The 16,912-nt window shown below is 39.0% G+C and overlaps 1 protein-coding gene across 5 annotated transcripts; it reads left to right on the top strand.

The window, feature by feature from the left end:
* The first annotated feature begins 2,138 nt into the window (after window positions 1–2,138).
* Window positions 2,139–16,421, top strand: LOC306902566 (GRAM domain-containing protein 2B). Of its 5 annotated transcripts, none has more exons than XM_079471215.1 (13): window positions 2,139–2,343; window positions 11,604–11,753; window positions 12,036–12,096; window positions 12,176–12,248; window positions 12,449–12,552; window positions 12,655–12,753; window positions 12,892–12,963; window positions 13,049–13,117; window positions 13,396–13,489; window positions 13,586–13,666; window positions 14,215–14,314; window positions 14,430–14,537; window positions 14,633–16,407. In XM_079471215.1, exons 1-13 carry the CDS (start codon window positions 2,252–2,254, stop codon window positions 14,646–14,648), a joined length of 1,119 nt encoding a protein of 372 aa, XP_079327341.1. In that variant the 5' UTR covers window positions 2,139–2,251; the 3' UTR covers window positions 14,649–16,407. The 5 variants fall into 5 exon arrangements, with proteins under 5 accessions (XP_079327341.1, XP_079327340.1, XP_079327343.1 ...); XM_079471214.1 differs by having other exon boundaries at window positions 2,145–2,343; window positions 13,393–13,489; window positions 14,633–16,421; XM_079471217.1 differs by lacking the exon at window positions 2,139–2,343 and adding an exon at window positions 7,484–7,710 and having other exon boundaries at window positions 13,393–13,489; window positions 14,633–16,412.
* The last annotated feature ends 491 nt before the right edge of the window (window positions 16,422–16,912 follow it).

Raw genomic sequence — 16,912 nt, 5'->3', positions numbered from 1 at the left:
ATTTCCTTCATCATTTATTCACCCTTTCTTCTGAAGAACACAAAAGAAGATATTTTGACGAACAACACTGAGCCCATTGACTTTCATCGTATGGACACAAATGAACGCAAACTGTTGTGTTACACAGTCACATACAGGTTTTGAAACACATGATGACCAAAACATTTGCATACATGCGTTAATAAAAGTGCATTATTTATCTTAATCAAGTTCATTTGATTTGATTAAACTGCATCAGGAGAGAAATGCTGAGTAAACCATGAGAGCATTCTGCACCAGGAGCATCAAAGGTCAAACTGCAGTCTGATACCAGGAACTGGCTGGCGGTCTGATGTTTGTCCCGTGGCGGGTACAGCGCCTCTTCTGTTCATTTTGTAATCTGATCTGCTGTGTCGACACAATACTCTGACTGTGCACAGACTCCACGCTCGGCCCTCCCCATGTTTATACGCATATAAGGGCGTATGCGGGTCATATGATGTCACATGACGCAGTCATGTGATGAAATGCACGGCATCTGATCATCCATCATCTGAGAATGATTATGTTAAGATGTAGGATTTTCTTATTACTCAAGAGAAGATATTTGATATTTATAGCTAAACTAACCGATGAGCGATGAACAGAGAGAGAGATATACTCTGTTTTAATACTAAATGATGAATTATTATAATGTTTGACATCAAAACCTGATTGACACTCATGCAAAATTTATTTAATGATGTTTTATCCTATGAACACTGGCCTGTATAATATAATACAATACAATGATACAAAATATGTAACATGTTATCATAAAAGTTATTAGCATAAAAATTAATAGTAGGGACATAAAAAAGACCAATATCAAGAAAAATCAATTTCTAAAATCCTTCTTGATAATAAAACTGTATACACCCATATGAAATTTGGTAAATAGATAATAGCACTTTTTAAAGTATACAGCAATATTAAGTCGTATTAAATAGAGCAAACAGGAAGTAAATACTGTTATATACTTTGATATTTAATATGGGGTTGAATTTGACAACAGTGTGCTATAGTAAACACTTAAGTATACTACACTATTTTACTACACGGGCATGTGTGAATGATGGTATTAACTTAAGACGTGAAGAAAAACTGAATAATAATAAATATTAGCATGTTGCACTTATAAAGTACAGCATGCATTCATAATCGAGATGCTTAGCCTTTTAAATACGGTTTATATATACGAAGAGTTCAAAAATCATGTTTTTTTATTGTGCATTCCAGTTAATGTCAATCAAACTGCACTTGGTTTGTTTTGATTTACAACAAAACAAAGATAAAGCAAACACAAGAAAACACTATAAAGCACACTGACGTATTAAAAACATCTTCATATATTTGATATGACTTATATACATAGTTAATTTGATTTCTTTTTGTGATAAAAACGTCTGCTAAATGTAAATGTAAAATCTCATGCAATGTGAATGATGGTTTTAAGTTAAGACGTGAAGAAAAACTGCATAATAATAAATCTTAGCATGTTGCACTTATAAAGTACAGTATGCATTCATAATCGAGATGCTTAGCCTTTTATATACGTTTAATATATAGAGTTCAAAAATCGTGTTTTTTTATTGTGCATTCCAACATCTTGGTTTGTTTTGATTTACAACACAAAGAAAATACAGCAAACACAATAAAACGCTATAAAGCGCGATCACGTGATAAAAACATCTTCATATATTTTATACTATATATTACATTTAGACGTATATACATAGTTAATTTGATTTCTTTTGTGATAAAAACGTCAATGTAAAATGTAAAATCTTATCTAATGCATTTATTAAGGCTAATATAGTTTAAGATGCTGTTAAACAAACTCAAACAGCTCCAGACCGACAAACACACAATCTAATCTTAAATCTCAACCTATAACAGGATCATATGAAAAACACAAGGCCACTCTATAATATATAATAAATAATATACAGACAGACGCCCAATTTATACCCAACAATCCACCCCGACTTCCTCCCGGCCTCTTCCACCACGTTGCATGAATACGCGCGTTGTGCCCTAAAAGGGCGTGGGCGGAGTCGGCGATGCACCACCGCGGCGCGATTGGCCGGCGTGCCTGACACGAGGCGCGCCGATTGGCCGACGGCGCTTGGTCCGATTTTGTTAATCAAGCAGCGCTCATGGGACGCCGGAGAGACACCGGACCGTCGCATCCTCGTTAAACCGTGTTTCCGTCGGCGCGAGTGAAGGAAGAATGCTGGAAAACAAGCGGGAGAGACTGAAGACGTTCCTGAGAAAGATCGACGAGAGCGCCGTGTCCAGAATCAAGCATTTGATGAAGGAGAGGTGAGCTAACAGTTATGCACATCCGGTTCAGACGTGTAACGTTACGCGCATCTTATAGAAATAACACGATGCTGTGACGTGATTCATAATATGTGTATTGTGTGTGTGTGTGTGTGTTGCGGATATTGTGTATCTATAGGGTCTGAAGGTATGTGTGTCATAGGCATGTAGCCCACACTGCGCGTGCGCGCTTCTCGTTGGCTGATTCAAATGTACATTTTAGAGTTTATCGCAATATATGTATGTGTTATGTGTTTGTTTGTTTATATGTGTATGTTGTGTAGTTTTTAGTGTTATTAGACGGCTCTTTGGAATGCTTGATTCTGATTGGCCAGTCGAGAGGTTTGCGGTACGTTATTCCCAGATAACAACCTCCGAAACTAATAACACACGGATAATGTTGACGTGAAATTTTATATTTTTATAACATGTATGACAATGTTATTGAAAGCCTGTTCGTGAGGGTCGTTTCTTTCCTTAAAACCGGTCTGCCTTACGTAATAAATTCAAATTTCATCCAGAATTTTTCTCACGTGGCTGTGTAATAAGTGGCATAATGTACAAGCAGCCGGTTGTTATAGATAAATAAACACCTTCAGTGTGATGCATGTCTGCGACAACAACCGGTCACTGTTGTGATGAGCATATTTATTGTAATTCATACAATGTAGTGCGTTTTAAATCCGCATAATGTCTTTTGGCAAATGTGTCGTCTAGAATATCGTATAATGAGGCTTGTTTTTGGCTGTACCCTTACAAAAATATAACCGTATTACCATTTGAGTGTACGAATCAAATCGGAATCATATTGCGATGCGATACACTGACACTGAATGATTGACATGTTCAAGGAAAAGTTCGTCTCAAAAACAAATTGTGTTATTTTTTACTCGCCCACATGACGTTCAACATGTTTTAAGACCTCCCGGCGTCTTCGGAACACAAATAAAGTTATTTTAGGTGACATCCCAGAGATTTCCAGGCCTCCACGTAGACATCATGGTTTTAGTTGTTGTCAAGGTCCAGAAAAGTACTAGACGTTGGTTAATTGGTCCATCCGCTCATAGTGGCTCAATAACATTTTTGGAATAATTTGTGAGAAAAGCAAACCAAAATAAGGACTTTAATCGATATATTCTATATGGTGTTGTCAGTCTAGGGTGCACGTGAACATTTCTACGCATGCGCATTCGGTTGGGCAAAAAAAGTCTTCCTCGATATCGAAATCATTCCGACATTTTGCGAGGATCATCTTATATACAGGATTAGCTTATATTTATATATATAAAACTTAAAGTTAAAACAACAACATCTGCTGACGGACACAATGCGTCGTTATCATGGGAACAGGCCAGCTGAAGATAATGAGGAAATAACGTTGCTCGTTTTGCCAAGTGCCTTCCAAGCATCTACATAATGGCACGCAGATGCCCTGTTCACTGCAAAGTCTAAACTCCGAGGGCTCTGCCCTTTGAAGGAAGTAGGGCAATAGGATTGATGACTTGACTTCATTTGGAATGTTCCTTAAGACGGTTCGGTATGAATACGAGTTCCGTTACACACCCCTAATATATAGAATATCATAGAGTTGTTGTATAGTACGTTTGTTAGTGAAAGTTGCAATTTTGTATTTAGACGTCAACCACAAAAATGTATTAAACCGGTCCTGTGGTGTATTACGTTAATGTCAGTGTAAATATTGATCTTTAACTTGGTGTATTGTTATTATTAGAAATACTATGCCCGTATTGTACTTGTCTAACATCACACGTTATTTTAAAGAGATCATTGTGCTACTTTTAGATCGAGAGCTTGTCTGAATGGCTATTCTTGACTGCGACGTGTGAGGAAGAATGGTATTTTTAGGTCATATTTACATGGCCATTGTGACGGAATGTGGCATCAAATGGAAAATATCTCCGGGCTACACTTAGCTCTTATACTTCCCCGTTTCTGATTGTGAACAAACTAATCTAAACGAAATTTGAAAAATCCCAATTGTTCCATGAGGGCGTAAGTGACCTTGCTAGCAGCGATGCTAGCGGAAGTACGTCATTGTCCCGTGTATATACACCCTGTTTACCCGCATCATTAGGTGTGAATGTGCGTTGTTTACTAGGTCACATCATTTTGTTAGGCAGTTGAGATGCAAATGGCCTGTTTTAATGATCCCGTCCCGAATCCTAATCAAATTACGGCACGTGCTAATCTAAATGGGGCTTTTACATCACAATACCTCCTAATTGGTTTAGATTGACGAGCATTTGATAAAGAAATGATGTCATTAGATTTCCATTTTAGCTGTGTTTATCTTGCGCTGCACTATTTTTATCTCAAATGCTTGTGGGTCGGTTGCAGGTGGGCATGCCAGGTGCCAACGAGCTGTCTGGGCTAATTGTTTCTCGCTGAGTTACTTTCTCCAGCCCTTGTAAAGAAAATGAAGGGCCTGCGTTGACCTGACCACCTATCATAGCTACAGATAACCGTAAAGGGTGTATGTTGTGTTTCAAAGTGACTTTGGTGCACAGGCCCATCATGCGAGGTCAAGTCAGTGACTTTGTTTCGGTCATTATATCTTTAAACGACCAAGTATTGAATTTTCCCAAATAGTTTTACGTAATAGTTCTTGTTAATTTCAGTTTATCTTTTGCGATTTTGTTATTCTGTCATTTTATTTAATTTTAGTTTCGGTTTATTGCAAAGGCAACATTTCAGGTTTTTTCAATGTAATTTCAGCTCACAGTTTTAGTTTCAGTTACAATAATAACCCTGCTACAGGTGTAGTTAACACCATGAGCCACTCCTTGTCGATTTTCAGGCCCCATAAAGGCACATGTATTTCTCTGAATTCCTGTTGTTGCATTTTTCCCACTAATGCGCTAATGACTGTTCATTATCATATCGTGTGTAAAGGTCAAGGTTTATGTGACGGAGAATTCGTCAACTCGATGCAAAGTCTTCCTTGACCTTTAGCTCTTGGATCCACTGTTTTGTATTTAGTACACAACATGTTATTGGCATGACATCACCTGTACATCCCAAATGCCGTCGTTTAAGCTGCTCATGTCAGAGAACAAGATGTAGTCAGTTTCATGTGATTCCCGGCTGAAATTCCCATCATTTTTCCATTGAAATAAAGAGCTTCTCTGTTCGCAACAGTCACACAGAGGAAGTGATCCTGATGCATTTGTACCACATGACTTGCACAAACGTTCCCTTGTGTTGAAGGCTTGGCCTCTTTCCACACAAGCTGTTGTTTGGTCATTGCGATTGGTGTTTGCATCATGCTGACCACTTGGCTGGGTGGATGTTTAAGCGCAATTCTCCACCTTCTCATCTATTTCTAGATGTTTGTGCCATTGTTCAATGATCAGCCTTTTTTAAGAGGCGATCTCTTTCATTACACAAAGGCGAAAGACACGATGGTATTCTTAGAATTGGATATGTGAATTTATTTTGATTTGTTTTTTTACATTTGGCATTTGCTTTGATAATGAAAGACAGCCCGGTTGCACTTGTGTGGTTATTCTTCTGAATGGTATATTGCTCAATTGAAGCGGTCATGTGGTTGTAAATTTTTAAGCTGTGAACTTTCCCTTACGTGTGGTTTGACCCTATTCTTGTTTCCTTTTAAGTCAAATAAATTCATTTCGTAAGCCATGAAATAGACATCTTGCTCAAGTCTCGCTCGATGGGTAATTCTAACAGTCATTTCTTGAAAAGGATGTATGATTTCCTGGCACAATTTCAACTATTACTCTCAGTTCCGAGTGTCAGCGTGTTGGCAGTGATGTTAAATTCTTATCTCGCAGTTGACGTCTCAGATTCGAAGGGCTCACTAGTTCCTTCAAGCGATTCAGACCTTGAAATTCAGACTAGATATTCTCGGTGTCATATAATGTCGTTCTGTGCTCTATGTTCTTTTAAAGTAAAGACTTTCAGATTCACTTAATCTTTAGGACGTGGTGTGCTGTGTTTATAAACCGGTGTACAGAACAAACTGATTTGAGGCCTGGTTGTTTTCAGGACTTGATTGATGGTGCCCGTGTATACGTAAGCTAATGGTTCTTAATTGATAAGCTTGCTGACGTGCATATAGGTTAGATCCGGTATGACTCATCCTGATCTAGCAAGTCACATGGACCACAGATGGAGAACAGGATAAAAGGTGATTCATCTGAACGTGCTGGTCACGCAACTGCATTTGACGTTAATCTCCGAGCAGTAAGCATTTCGTGAAAGGCATGACTTTTGATTCATCTTTGGCATGTTTGAAACACCAAGTTAAAAGATCTATTTTGCGAGACACAAAACTTGTTTAGTATGCACCAATACAGTCATTCAGGCCATTTGCGTTGATATTGGGTAACCAATATTACAAAAATGTGTAATTGCAAATAAAGTAATTAAATGGATGTATTTAATGCATATTTAAATACTTATTAAATACAATATGCATTTAATAAATAATACATTGAAAATTGAGAGTTCTTACTTGAAAGAAATAAGTTATTTGTTTATTTTTGAGTTTGCATTGGATTTGCCCAATGGCAATGTAAATATGCCAAATTTAAAAGGGCAAAAATTCATCATTTATTCACCTTCATGTCAATCAAAACCTGGAATTTCTGGAACACAAAGGTTAATGGAAGTTAACAATGGAAGTTAAAGGGGTACACTGTTATTTGGTTACCAACATTACTAATTTTGCATTCTGCAGAAGAACGAATCTCCTACAGGTTTGAAATGACACACGAATGCTTTAAATAGGTTTAATTTTGGACTGAACTACACCAGTGGCACCATGAAGGGCCTATACAGATGTTCTGTGCATTCTGATACATTTTCTAAGCCATTGTGTTGTGGCGCAAGTCCCCCTTTTGACTCCCATGGGTTTGTAACGCTGTCCTTCACAAAGAGAATAGACTGGCCACTAGCGAGGCCTTTGTCTCTTGCCTATTGTATTCTCACGTCTTGCCTGCCGTACTTTGCATTCCTCTGGATTCCCTCAATGGCATATAAATCGGCCATTGTGTTAATCCTCCGTTTCCCACCAATCCCAGAACACTCTGGTCGTTTCCAAGGAAACACCAGCTGCCGGGGGTTGGAGGTGAGCGGAGTGGGACGGCCAAGGATCGTCGGTTACCTCTTGGCCACTCTGCACTCATGATCTCATTTGTTCCATCGAGCTTGTGTAACTCAGCAGCTGTAAAGTAAACCTTTAGACCCCACGACTGGCATGTTATTCGACTGCTGGAAAGACTGTCGATGAGTCCAGAGAGAAGCATCTTTGGAGAAAGACCGTATTGTGGATGGCATGATGGAAACAGGACTTGAAACGGCAGTGCGTGAGGACTTGTTGGAAAGGTAAGGGAGGTTTGAGACTGGTGTGTATGTTGGGGTTATAATTTAAGACTTGTGTTTGGACAGCTGCCGTTGCGTCGTCGAACAGCTGTGGTGAGACAGTTGGGGGTTTGAGTGGATAGTTTATGCACGCCAACTTGCTGGTCAGTTCCCGTTTATTTATAGCACTTTATTTTAATATGGTTTCAAAGCAGGTTCACTTTAAAAAAGAAAGCGAAAAGACTTGTTCCACACTGCAAAGTACGTCAGGACGTAAAAATTGTTTTGTTGTACAAAGTGCTTGGGTCATGTGGTAGATTATTTACAGCATTTTTACCGTGATAGAAAAACCTCTTGCGCAGTTACCTTAGACAATAATTTTTTACGTTCTTTACCATTTTTATTTCTTGTAAAAAGTAACAAACGAAGCAACTAATTCACTTCTCTTTTTCAGTACGAAAGCAAGTTGCAAACCTTTTAACACTAGGAATTAACACAACACGTTTGTGTTTACGTGAAATGGAAATCTGATTAGATAACCACCACTGTCTGTGAAAAAACACATTTTGCGTGAGACTCGCATTTTTAGCTTTGCTATCAGAATGAATCAGCAGGGGATATTTGATGCTTACTGTGTCCATTTGAAATCACTGTGAGTCTTTTGGTTGAAAAGAAGTCACGGAGGAGATGTATATCACTCATTGTGTTCTGGATTAAACCGCGCTTACACGATATTACAACATGTGAATGTGCAAATAAACACGTTGGCTGTGTAAATAGGATCTTTAGATCCTTTATCATTTATTTCTTTTGGCACAAAAGTGAATGATACTTGGAATGGAAGTACTTTTTGAAAAGAAAAATATGTTGTTTTGTGTAATGTGTTTACATTATGTAATGAGAGGAATTGGCCGAACCTTCTAAAATGAAACCGAATTTCTTGGTTACTTGCGTTTCTTATAAACACCCACACCGGGGCAGTATTTTCCCTTAATACTTCACGTCAGTTGGGGTAGTCCATTGACTGCTTTGAGAACTCTCACTTAACAGGAAGCACAACTTGTGGGATGGGAAAGTTTACTGCTGAATGACAAGCACGAATGAGGTTTTACCTGCTTAAGGTCTACACAGATAATGCAAACATATTACGTGCAGTCAGAATGCGATTGTGTGTTTTAAAGGGACATTTCACCCAAAAATAGTTTATTTACTCGCCCTCTTGTCATTCCAAGCATGACTTTATTTCTTCTGCGGAACACCAAAGAAGATAGTTGGGAAGCGCTTTGGTAACCAAACAACATTGACTTCTTCCCAGACATTTTTCTAAATATCTTTTGTTTCAAAAGAGTGAAATACATGTTTTGAATGACCTGAGGGTGAATAAATGCAGACATATTTTCTTGTTTTTAAGTAATCATTTTACGATTTCGTAACTTATACGACAGGATTCCCAACTACTTTTCTCTGAGGACCTGATTCCAAAAGTATAAATGGGATGCGGACCAATTTTCACCATATCATAATTTCTTCTGTTATTTTGTATTTCTGTTATTTATTACATTTCCCTTTTTTATACAGTTTATGTTAATAGGTCATATTAAAACATGCACACAAATATTGCATCCAGTATTTGTGCCGTTTCATGATATTTCATTAAAAGGGTCTTTTTAAATGTATTTTATATTCCTTTCTGCGTTAGTTTTAACCAAAAAGGATATCGCTGTTCATTTACTCACCCCAGTTCACCAATGGGTAACATTTGTTTTTTTCAAGAAGATATGGTTAAATTAATAAAAGTCAAAAACTCTTAATACATGCAGCACAAAAGTAATCCCTGCCCCATGATGTCAATCTGGCGTTTTTTAAAGTGTGGGTAGCTTAATACAATTTCCTGTTGTATTGAATATAGCAAGATGTGGCGTCTCAAGACATGCATTTCTTCAAGCACACCATTCTTAAAGTCGCTTTTCTTATTTGAAATGTTAAGGCGGGCCAGGTAAACATGATTGGCAGGCTGGATTTGGCCCGCGGGCCACCAGTTGACTAGCCCTTGTATACGGTCTCCACCTTTCTCGTGTAATGCCGCAGTTATAATCATTATCATTTTTGGAACTCCGCTTGTACCGCTCCTTTAAAAGGCATTCGCTAGTCATCTATCAGATATTCTCTGTTTACTTTGAGTTTTATCACATTAGTTGATTCATCCCGTCAGATTTGACTGTTCGGCAGGTGCATGGTCTGCTTTGACTGCATTTGTGTACCGCATGCCCAAATTTGCCTCGTGTGGTTGTTTCTGTCCTGTGGCCTTTTGACATTCACGATAGCTGCCATACAGGTGTACGGTTCACCTCATTTTGGCAAATAGTCAATTGTTTCTGTCTGTTTACTGTTGTTGGCTTTTCATGTAACCTCTACTCTAAAAATACACTTTCCTTAGTTTGAACACCGCACTTTTTCCTTCCCCATAATTACGAATTTGGGAATGTTTGCCCGACACGCCCGCTGATGTTGCCACAGCCATTTAAAGACCGAGGGAAGTCACGCATGGCAGTGTGACCTCATACCAATGTATTTATAACTATACATCTGGTCACATGACGTCTTTTAACCTATATCTAACTAGACGTGGTGTGTTTGGCAATGAGGCGTATAGTTGCACGTTTTTGATCATTTACCTGATGCTCGAGGAAACCTTAGTGACCCAAAAAATATAAATTCTGTCATTTATTAAACCATAATGTCATTCAAACCCTGTATCATTTTTCTTCAGACACAACAGAAGTCAATGCGGGTCAGTGTTGTTTGGTTACCAACGTTCTTCAAAATATCTCCTTTTGCAAAAGTCACTCATATAGGTTTTAAATGACACGAAAGTGAGTAAATATCAAACGATAATTTGGGGGTAAACGCACACACTTAAAAACGCTTGAGTGCAGTCTTTTTTTGGATGTTATGCAAGGCACCAGAACGTGTAATGTAGACTCGTATCTGACTTTGTACTTGACCCCAAACCAAGCGAGTCTCAGATTTCATGTCACTCCACAGGCTTGTGTTTAGCTTTGACTTCATAGAAGTCCATTTCTGCAAGTCAGGATATGCGGTTTGCAGTCTTCTATTCTGCTGGGGCGGCACCTGAATTGCTTTCTCCTGTGTGCATGCCATTACCTGCGTTTGCGTCGCATGCATGCAATAGGTGTTCCATTACATCACATGTCACACCATCTGAGGTCAGTAGCTCCGCCTCCTGCGGTTTGCCTTCGGATGACCGAGGGCGCTCCCATTGGAAGGAGGAACTTGTTTTTGAATTGACAGAGCTTCTGCGTTCAGAGTCACATTGCATTCTGGCAAACTGGAGTTATGGCTTGAGGTTGGTGTCGGGGTCCTTTTGAAGGATTCGAGGGATTGTTTTGATTATGAATAGGTCTTTGAGTTTACGTTTGTCACGGAGACATGGCATTCATCTGTACAGGTAAAGTTGTGGTTTAGGAAGAATAAACGTTTCTTTTAAGAAGGGAGTGGGTTTTTATACAGTTGTGGGTTTTGAAATGTTTACACTGGTTTTAGTATGATGTGTTTTATTGTTTTAACACCATCATACAATTTTAACACGTATGGTAAAGCAAGACTGTATATCGTGTCGATCTGGTCTTTGAATCATCATTCTGTTAATATCACCAAAAGAACCTGTAAACCGGGTTGTCAGTGGCTAGTTCAATGATGTATACAAGGCGTAATGTAATGAAATCATAGATCTTAAATAACCATAATAGCCCGTTGATGTGTAACTCGCCTGTCAAGTTTTTTCAAGTGTCCAAACGCATTGGTTGTAGAAACTTCTGAGACCCGAGAAAGCGTGAGCGAGATGTGATGCAGCAATGCCAGTTTTTGTAAGTTGTGTCTTTGCCGTGTCTTCACAGCTATGCAGTGGAGGCCGGAACGCTCCCGGGAAAGGTGAAGAAGGGGAGGACGAAAAGCAAGCTGGGAAGCCGGAAAGCTTTTAGTTTAGAGGAAAACCAGCTTGAGGGTCAACAGCAGACCAAGAGTCTGAGCCGGCCGGTCCAGCTCAGGTATAACCACTTGCTTTTATTATGTACCCTCAACATCTTCCATTCAACCACTTAAATTATAATCTTGACGTTTGAACAGTGTTTTTGTTTCGAGAAAAAATGCATTCTGTAATTCCACGGATTCTTTTATGTCATTTTGTTTAATGGTTAACCAACGTTGTTTTTTTCCCCCAAATAAAAAAATTCAGATTAGTCAAATATTGGACAATATTGCTAACCGATTAATCGTTTGATCTTTCTATCGATTAATCGTTAATCCCCGAAATGTTTTCATTTCGCCAGGTCTCACACTCTTGATGTGGCAAGGCCTTTAGAAAGAAGCGAGAGCCTCAACTCTAGAAGTGTAAGTTGATCAAAACCTTTTAAAATTTGACACAGATCCTTTTATTTAAGTTTCTAATTCACTTCATTTCTCTTTTCAGAGTTTTATAAAGCACAACAAAACATTCCACAAACTCTTCCCGGAAATCCCACAAAATGAAGATTTACTACATGGTGAGTGAAACCTCAGTAAACATTCGCACAGTACGACCCAAAAACCATGTATAATACTATCAATCTTTTTTGTGACGTGCGTCTATTGTTCGGTGTTAAACAAAAGCAGGTGTGGCTTTGACGGAAAATACTTCAGTTGATGCCCTGAATACACGCTTGACGTTATGTTGGGTTTTCACGCTGTCACTTTTATTCTCTAGCCTACATCTGCGCCCTGCAGAAGGAGGTGCCTTATCACGGCCGGCTGTATATCACCGACACCAACATGTGCTTCTTTTCCTCTGTGCTGCTCAAGGACACCAAGGTGATAAAACTCGACCTTCAGATCGCAGACGTACGTTTCACGTGACCATAAAACTGGATGTTTGAAGAAACTAATGAATTGTGGGTTTTTTGGGCGATTTAGGTGATCATCCCGGTTTTAAATGTTAATGTTCTGAAGAAGCAGAACACAGCGCTGCTCGTGCCAAACGCCATTTCTGTCCGAACCTCGGAGGGTGAGAAGGTGAGAATTATATTTGCAACCAAATCGCCAAAATATACAAAATACTGACTTATTAAAAAGAGTTTAATCAAAACACAATGTTGCGTCTTTTTTATATTGTTCATGTGTAATGTTGATTTGTCTTTCTGTGTGTTGCAGTATTTATTTGTGTCCTTAAGGAATAGAGAAGGATGCTACAAGCTGCTACGATCCGTCTGCCCTCAGCTAGAGGTAAATATTTGACGCCGGTGCGATTTTATTGGTCTTTATTGATGATATTGGCTTATGTTGACATCTGATGTGATTACAATTACAGGAAGGAAGTGCCAACAGCAGCCCTGTCTTCTCCTCGGCTGAGAACAGCTTCGATCAGAGCAAACTGGTGGTAAGTTGCGAAATTGCTCGGTTAATTATTTATCATTATCAATTTATATATTACTGTTTTTAAGTGTTATTTATAATATTAATTGCAATCGAATTTTCAAACTTAACCCCAGGGCTGCAAAATGAACAAAAATGCAATAACATGCAAAATAATGTGTTGTATTGCGACATTCATTATATAACAAACATGCATGTTTCACATTCTTTCTGATTGTTGATCATCTTTCACACGGCAGAGCACTCGCAAATGTGAAAATGTTTATCTTTTCTTTTCAGCAGAACTCAAGTCAGTCCAGTTTAGACGACTCGTACGAGGTGGACGGAAGTCGCATTACTCCCGGCCTGGAGATCCCTGTGTCTAGAATCACCGGAGGTTTGTTTAAAAAACTTTTTTGCATAGTTGTGCATGATCACGTCAACGAAGGATGAAAAGTTTCATGTGTTAGAATAATGTACGTTTCTCTTTCAGAAAATGCAATGGTTGGAAATCACTTGGCCGCAAAAAGCAGCGAACAAGAGACGGACGACGGCTCCAGTGAGGAGTTTACAGGTATGTCTATGGGTGTGGGTGGGATTTCGGAAACAAAAGGATGTTGGAAAGACGTCACACACTGCCATAGCTTTCACAATTTCGGATGTTTACAAAGCAACTGTTTTGCGACCTCCATCGGGCATTTGTGAATGACCGTGAGCAATGTGATGTTAAATTGTGAGGGGTAATACTGAGCAAATGCGTGTTATTTTGGTGTGTTATAAGTTGCCCATGCAAGTATTCGACACGTACAATTGCAAAAATGTAAGCGTCTGCACAAAGATGCATTCGATCTAAAAGCGAATGCTCACCCAGACCGGCTTGAAAAGCCTTGTGTAACCACACCCCCACAAATCTACGTCAAAACGTATACGCAAGTTAGGTAGGCATACCTGTCAGTACAATTGCTTTGGAACCTGAGCTTTGTATAAAATCGTCGCATTTTAGAGAGGCGGAGCAAAGAGGAGATACAATGCCAAATGGCTTAATGTAAATGTAAACGTACCCCTTTTCACTTTTGAGCTGCTGTCTGATTGGCTAACAGAGATTCTCTTTCCCCTCCGCAGGAGGTTCGTGGGTTTGGAACATGACGGGCAGAGCTCGATCGCTCCTCATCCAAAGAGAAGTCAGCAACCTCAACACTCTTCTCCTCATCTACCTGATTCTGTAAGTGTTTTGATCAACCACTGGTGGCCATATTTGACATTGCTAACATTTAAAAATAAACTGGTTTAGGGCCTGATGAGTATGTGTTTTGAGAAATTGTTCTTTTTTTGCGCAGGGTTTTTCTTCTCCTCCTGTCTTCTGGATATATCGGCTTGCGTATCGTGGCCTTAGAGGAGCAACTGAGTTCTCTTGGTGCCCTGCCCGAATTTACCTTACAGAGCGGGTAAGTGCATTTACTGCCACACCTTGAACAAGGCACCATAATTTGTTTTTGTAGAACCCAAAACCTGTCATCTCATTTGGTTCTTCATATTACAGGTACAAAGAAACATAACCCGGCATCAATAAGAGGATGCGTTACATCTGATCTCCAGTGGGCGTTTGTAATGGATCCACCAAAAATCACTTTTGATCTCACTTTTTTGAGGATCCCTTTTCTGCCTGAAGAAATTTTTATATGCACATGCCACAACCATCCAACACCAAATCTTGACAGTCTTTGTTCCGATAAAACAACCAAAGGGCATGTTTACACATGGCAAAGTGACGGTTTTATGGAAAGACAAGCCTGTCTTTACCTGCGGTTGCATAAAGACTTTCGGATTCCATTGGCGCTGCAGCAGTCCGACCTAAACGACCAAAGACAACCGGTTTGTCTTTGAATGGCAGATAGAAACGGGTTTTACAGCAGAAAAGCAATTCATTTGTCGTGAGACATTGTTGTTTTGCCATTCTGAATTTCATCTGGAATGGAAGGTTTCGTTTGACGATGTCATCGCAGCATAACCAATGACTTTATCTACCATTTTTCCAAATGTTCATATTTTGTTGGCTTGCTCTTTGCATCTTGTTCTGCGGTGGCTATGTCTTTCAGACAAATGTCCTCCTTTCTTATTTTTCACTCTGCTCATTATATAAGGGTTTCGATTTTTAAACCTGGTCTTGGTTTATCGATTTGAAAAAATACGTCAGTTAGGCTAAGCTAGCTGTTCAACCCTTAGTATTACTGTATGTATAGTCTATGCACAAAAAAAAATTGTCAGATCAGGTATTTAACGAAAAATTTTGTAGCTTTTTTGTTTGTTTTCCTTTGTGTTTTATACTTGGGAAGAGTCAGAAGTGCATGAACGAACATGCTCTTTCTTATCAAAACTGTTAAGCTAAAAAAAAGAAAAAAAGAATTATATCGTAAAAACAGATGTGGCACCGGGCGTTGGCAGATTTACAGCTTGCATTGCGTGCTTGCATGTGTGCGCTAAACAAAAGGAGCATTGCCATTCGGCACAGAGTCAAATCGCAATACTTGAGATGTTTGGCGTTTAACGAAAATGACACTGTCCAAAATATGCATGATTTTGCGTGTGTGTTGTGCGATGTGTGTTCTTATAAACATGTTGCAATATGTTAAGGGGATTGTTTGTAAAGTGAGTGATGTTTGAGTAATGGTGCACTTTAAAGTGTGAAGACAGGGGGCGCTGTTGTGGGGAGTTGGGAAAAAACGGTCTGTTGAAGTTCGTTCATTCTGGGGTATTAGACGTGCTAACACGCTCTTGCTCAGGGCTAGAACAACCTCTGGTAGTCCACTCGCAATGCATTGTGGGAACGATGCGTGTCGATTTGGTTGTCTTAGCAGACACATCGCCGGTTTTTATGGTCCGTAAATCAGTCAGGCACTCGATACGCATTTCGTACGCATGAACTCCACAAGAAGTGTTTGTTGATGCATTTCATCTGATTTCCAGAAAATGTCGCAAATGCATGTTAAACTAACATAGTGGAATTCGGACTGTATAATTCTCAGGAGTGCGCAGTTATGGATTGATTTGCACATTTATTGTTGAAGCATTGCATTTTATGAGTGGGGCATTGCACCATTCGGTCCCTTCGAAACTGTCTAATAACCACAATGCAAAAATACTTTCTTAAATCGTGTTTATATTGCACTATTAAAGTGTTGAAGTTATTGTTTTTGTATCAATTTGTTGTTGTTAAAAAAAATCATTGTTTGGTCTATTTATTGTCTAATGTTGTAATTCAAAATCGTCTCTGTGAGACCGGTTTTGGAAATTGTTTGAATAAATCAAGTGGTACGTAAACCATTGTGTTTTTATTTTGTTTTATTTCATCTTCATATCTTTATGAATCTATTCATTTCCACAGAAGTGGAACTGATCGATGTTTCAAGGAGGACGGATCTGCAGGGGGGTTTCACCACCAGATCAATTTTTGATCAAGAGTTTTTTCTTAAGGTTTTTTCCGATACGCTGCCTTAACCTGCAGTTTGCATTATAAGAGTCTTTCAAGACCGTACAAGTCAAGGTGGGAAATAACAGGCATTGGAAAGTTTAGGTGATATTTGCATCTTTATTTAACGTCTATTTACATGGTCTTACAAATTTTACCAGGATCTCAGATGGCATGAATTGAGCATGCCGTGTTGTATCAAAAATAGATTTAAAAAGACCATCCTTATGTTCGAAAATCTGTATTCGATCTGCTCTCCTTTCAGTACAGTCATGAATGAATGACCATTTTATGTGTTTTTGAGAGTACTCTGGCAGATGATGTTTGCTCATCTTCCGATGCAGCTCTCCAGAA

Source organism: Barbatula barbatula, assembly GCF_947034865.1.
Source record: "Barbatula barbatula genome assembly, chromosome: 13".
Classification (NCBI taxonomy): Eukaryota; Metazoa; Chordata; class Actinopteri; order Cypriniformes; family Nemacheilidae; genus Barbatula; species Barbatula barbatula.
The sequence above is the reverse complement of the archived record's forward strand: the minus strand, read 5'-3'. Positions and strand labels throughout refer to the sequence as shown.

Bases quoted from the DNA above. Each gene is read 5' to 3' on its own strand.
- LOC306902566 (XM_079471214.1), top strand. From the start codon at position 2,252: ATGCTGGAAAACAAGCGGGAGAGACTGAAGACGTTCCTGAGAAAGATC. The intron at 11,754-12,035 runs GTATAACCACTT...TCATTTCGCCAG, and splicing joins AGCCGGCCGGTCCAGCTCAG to GTCTCACACTCTTGATGTGG. The intron at 12,553-12,654 runs GTGATAAAACTC...TGGGCGATTTAG, and splicing joins TGCTGCTCAAGGACACCAAG to GTGATCATCCCGGTTTTAAA.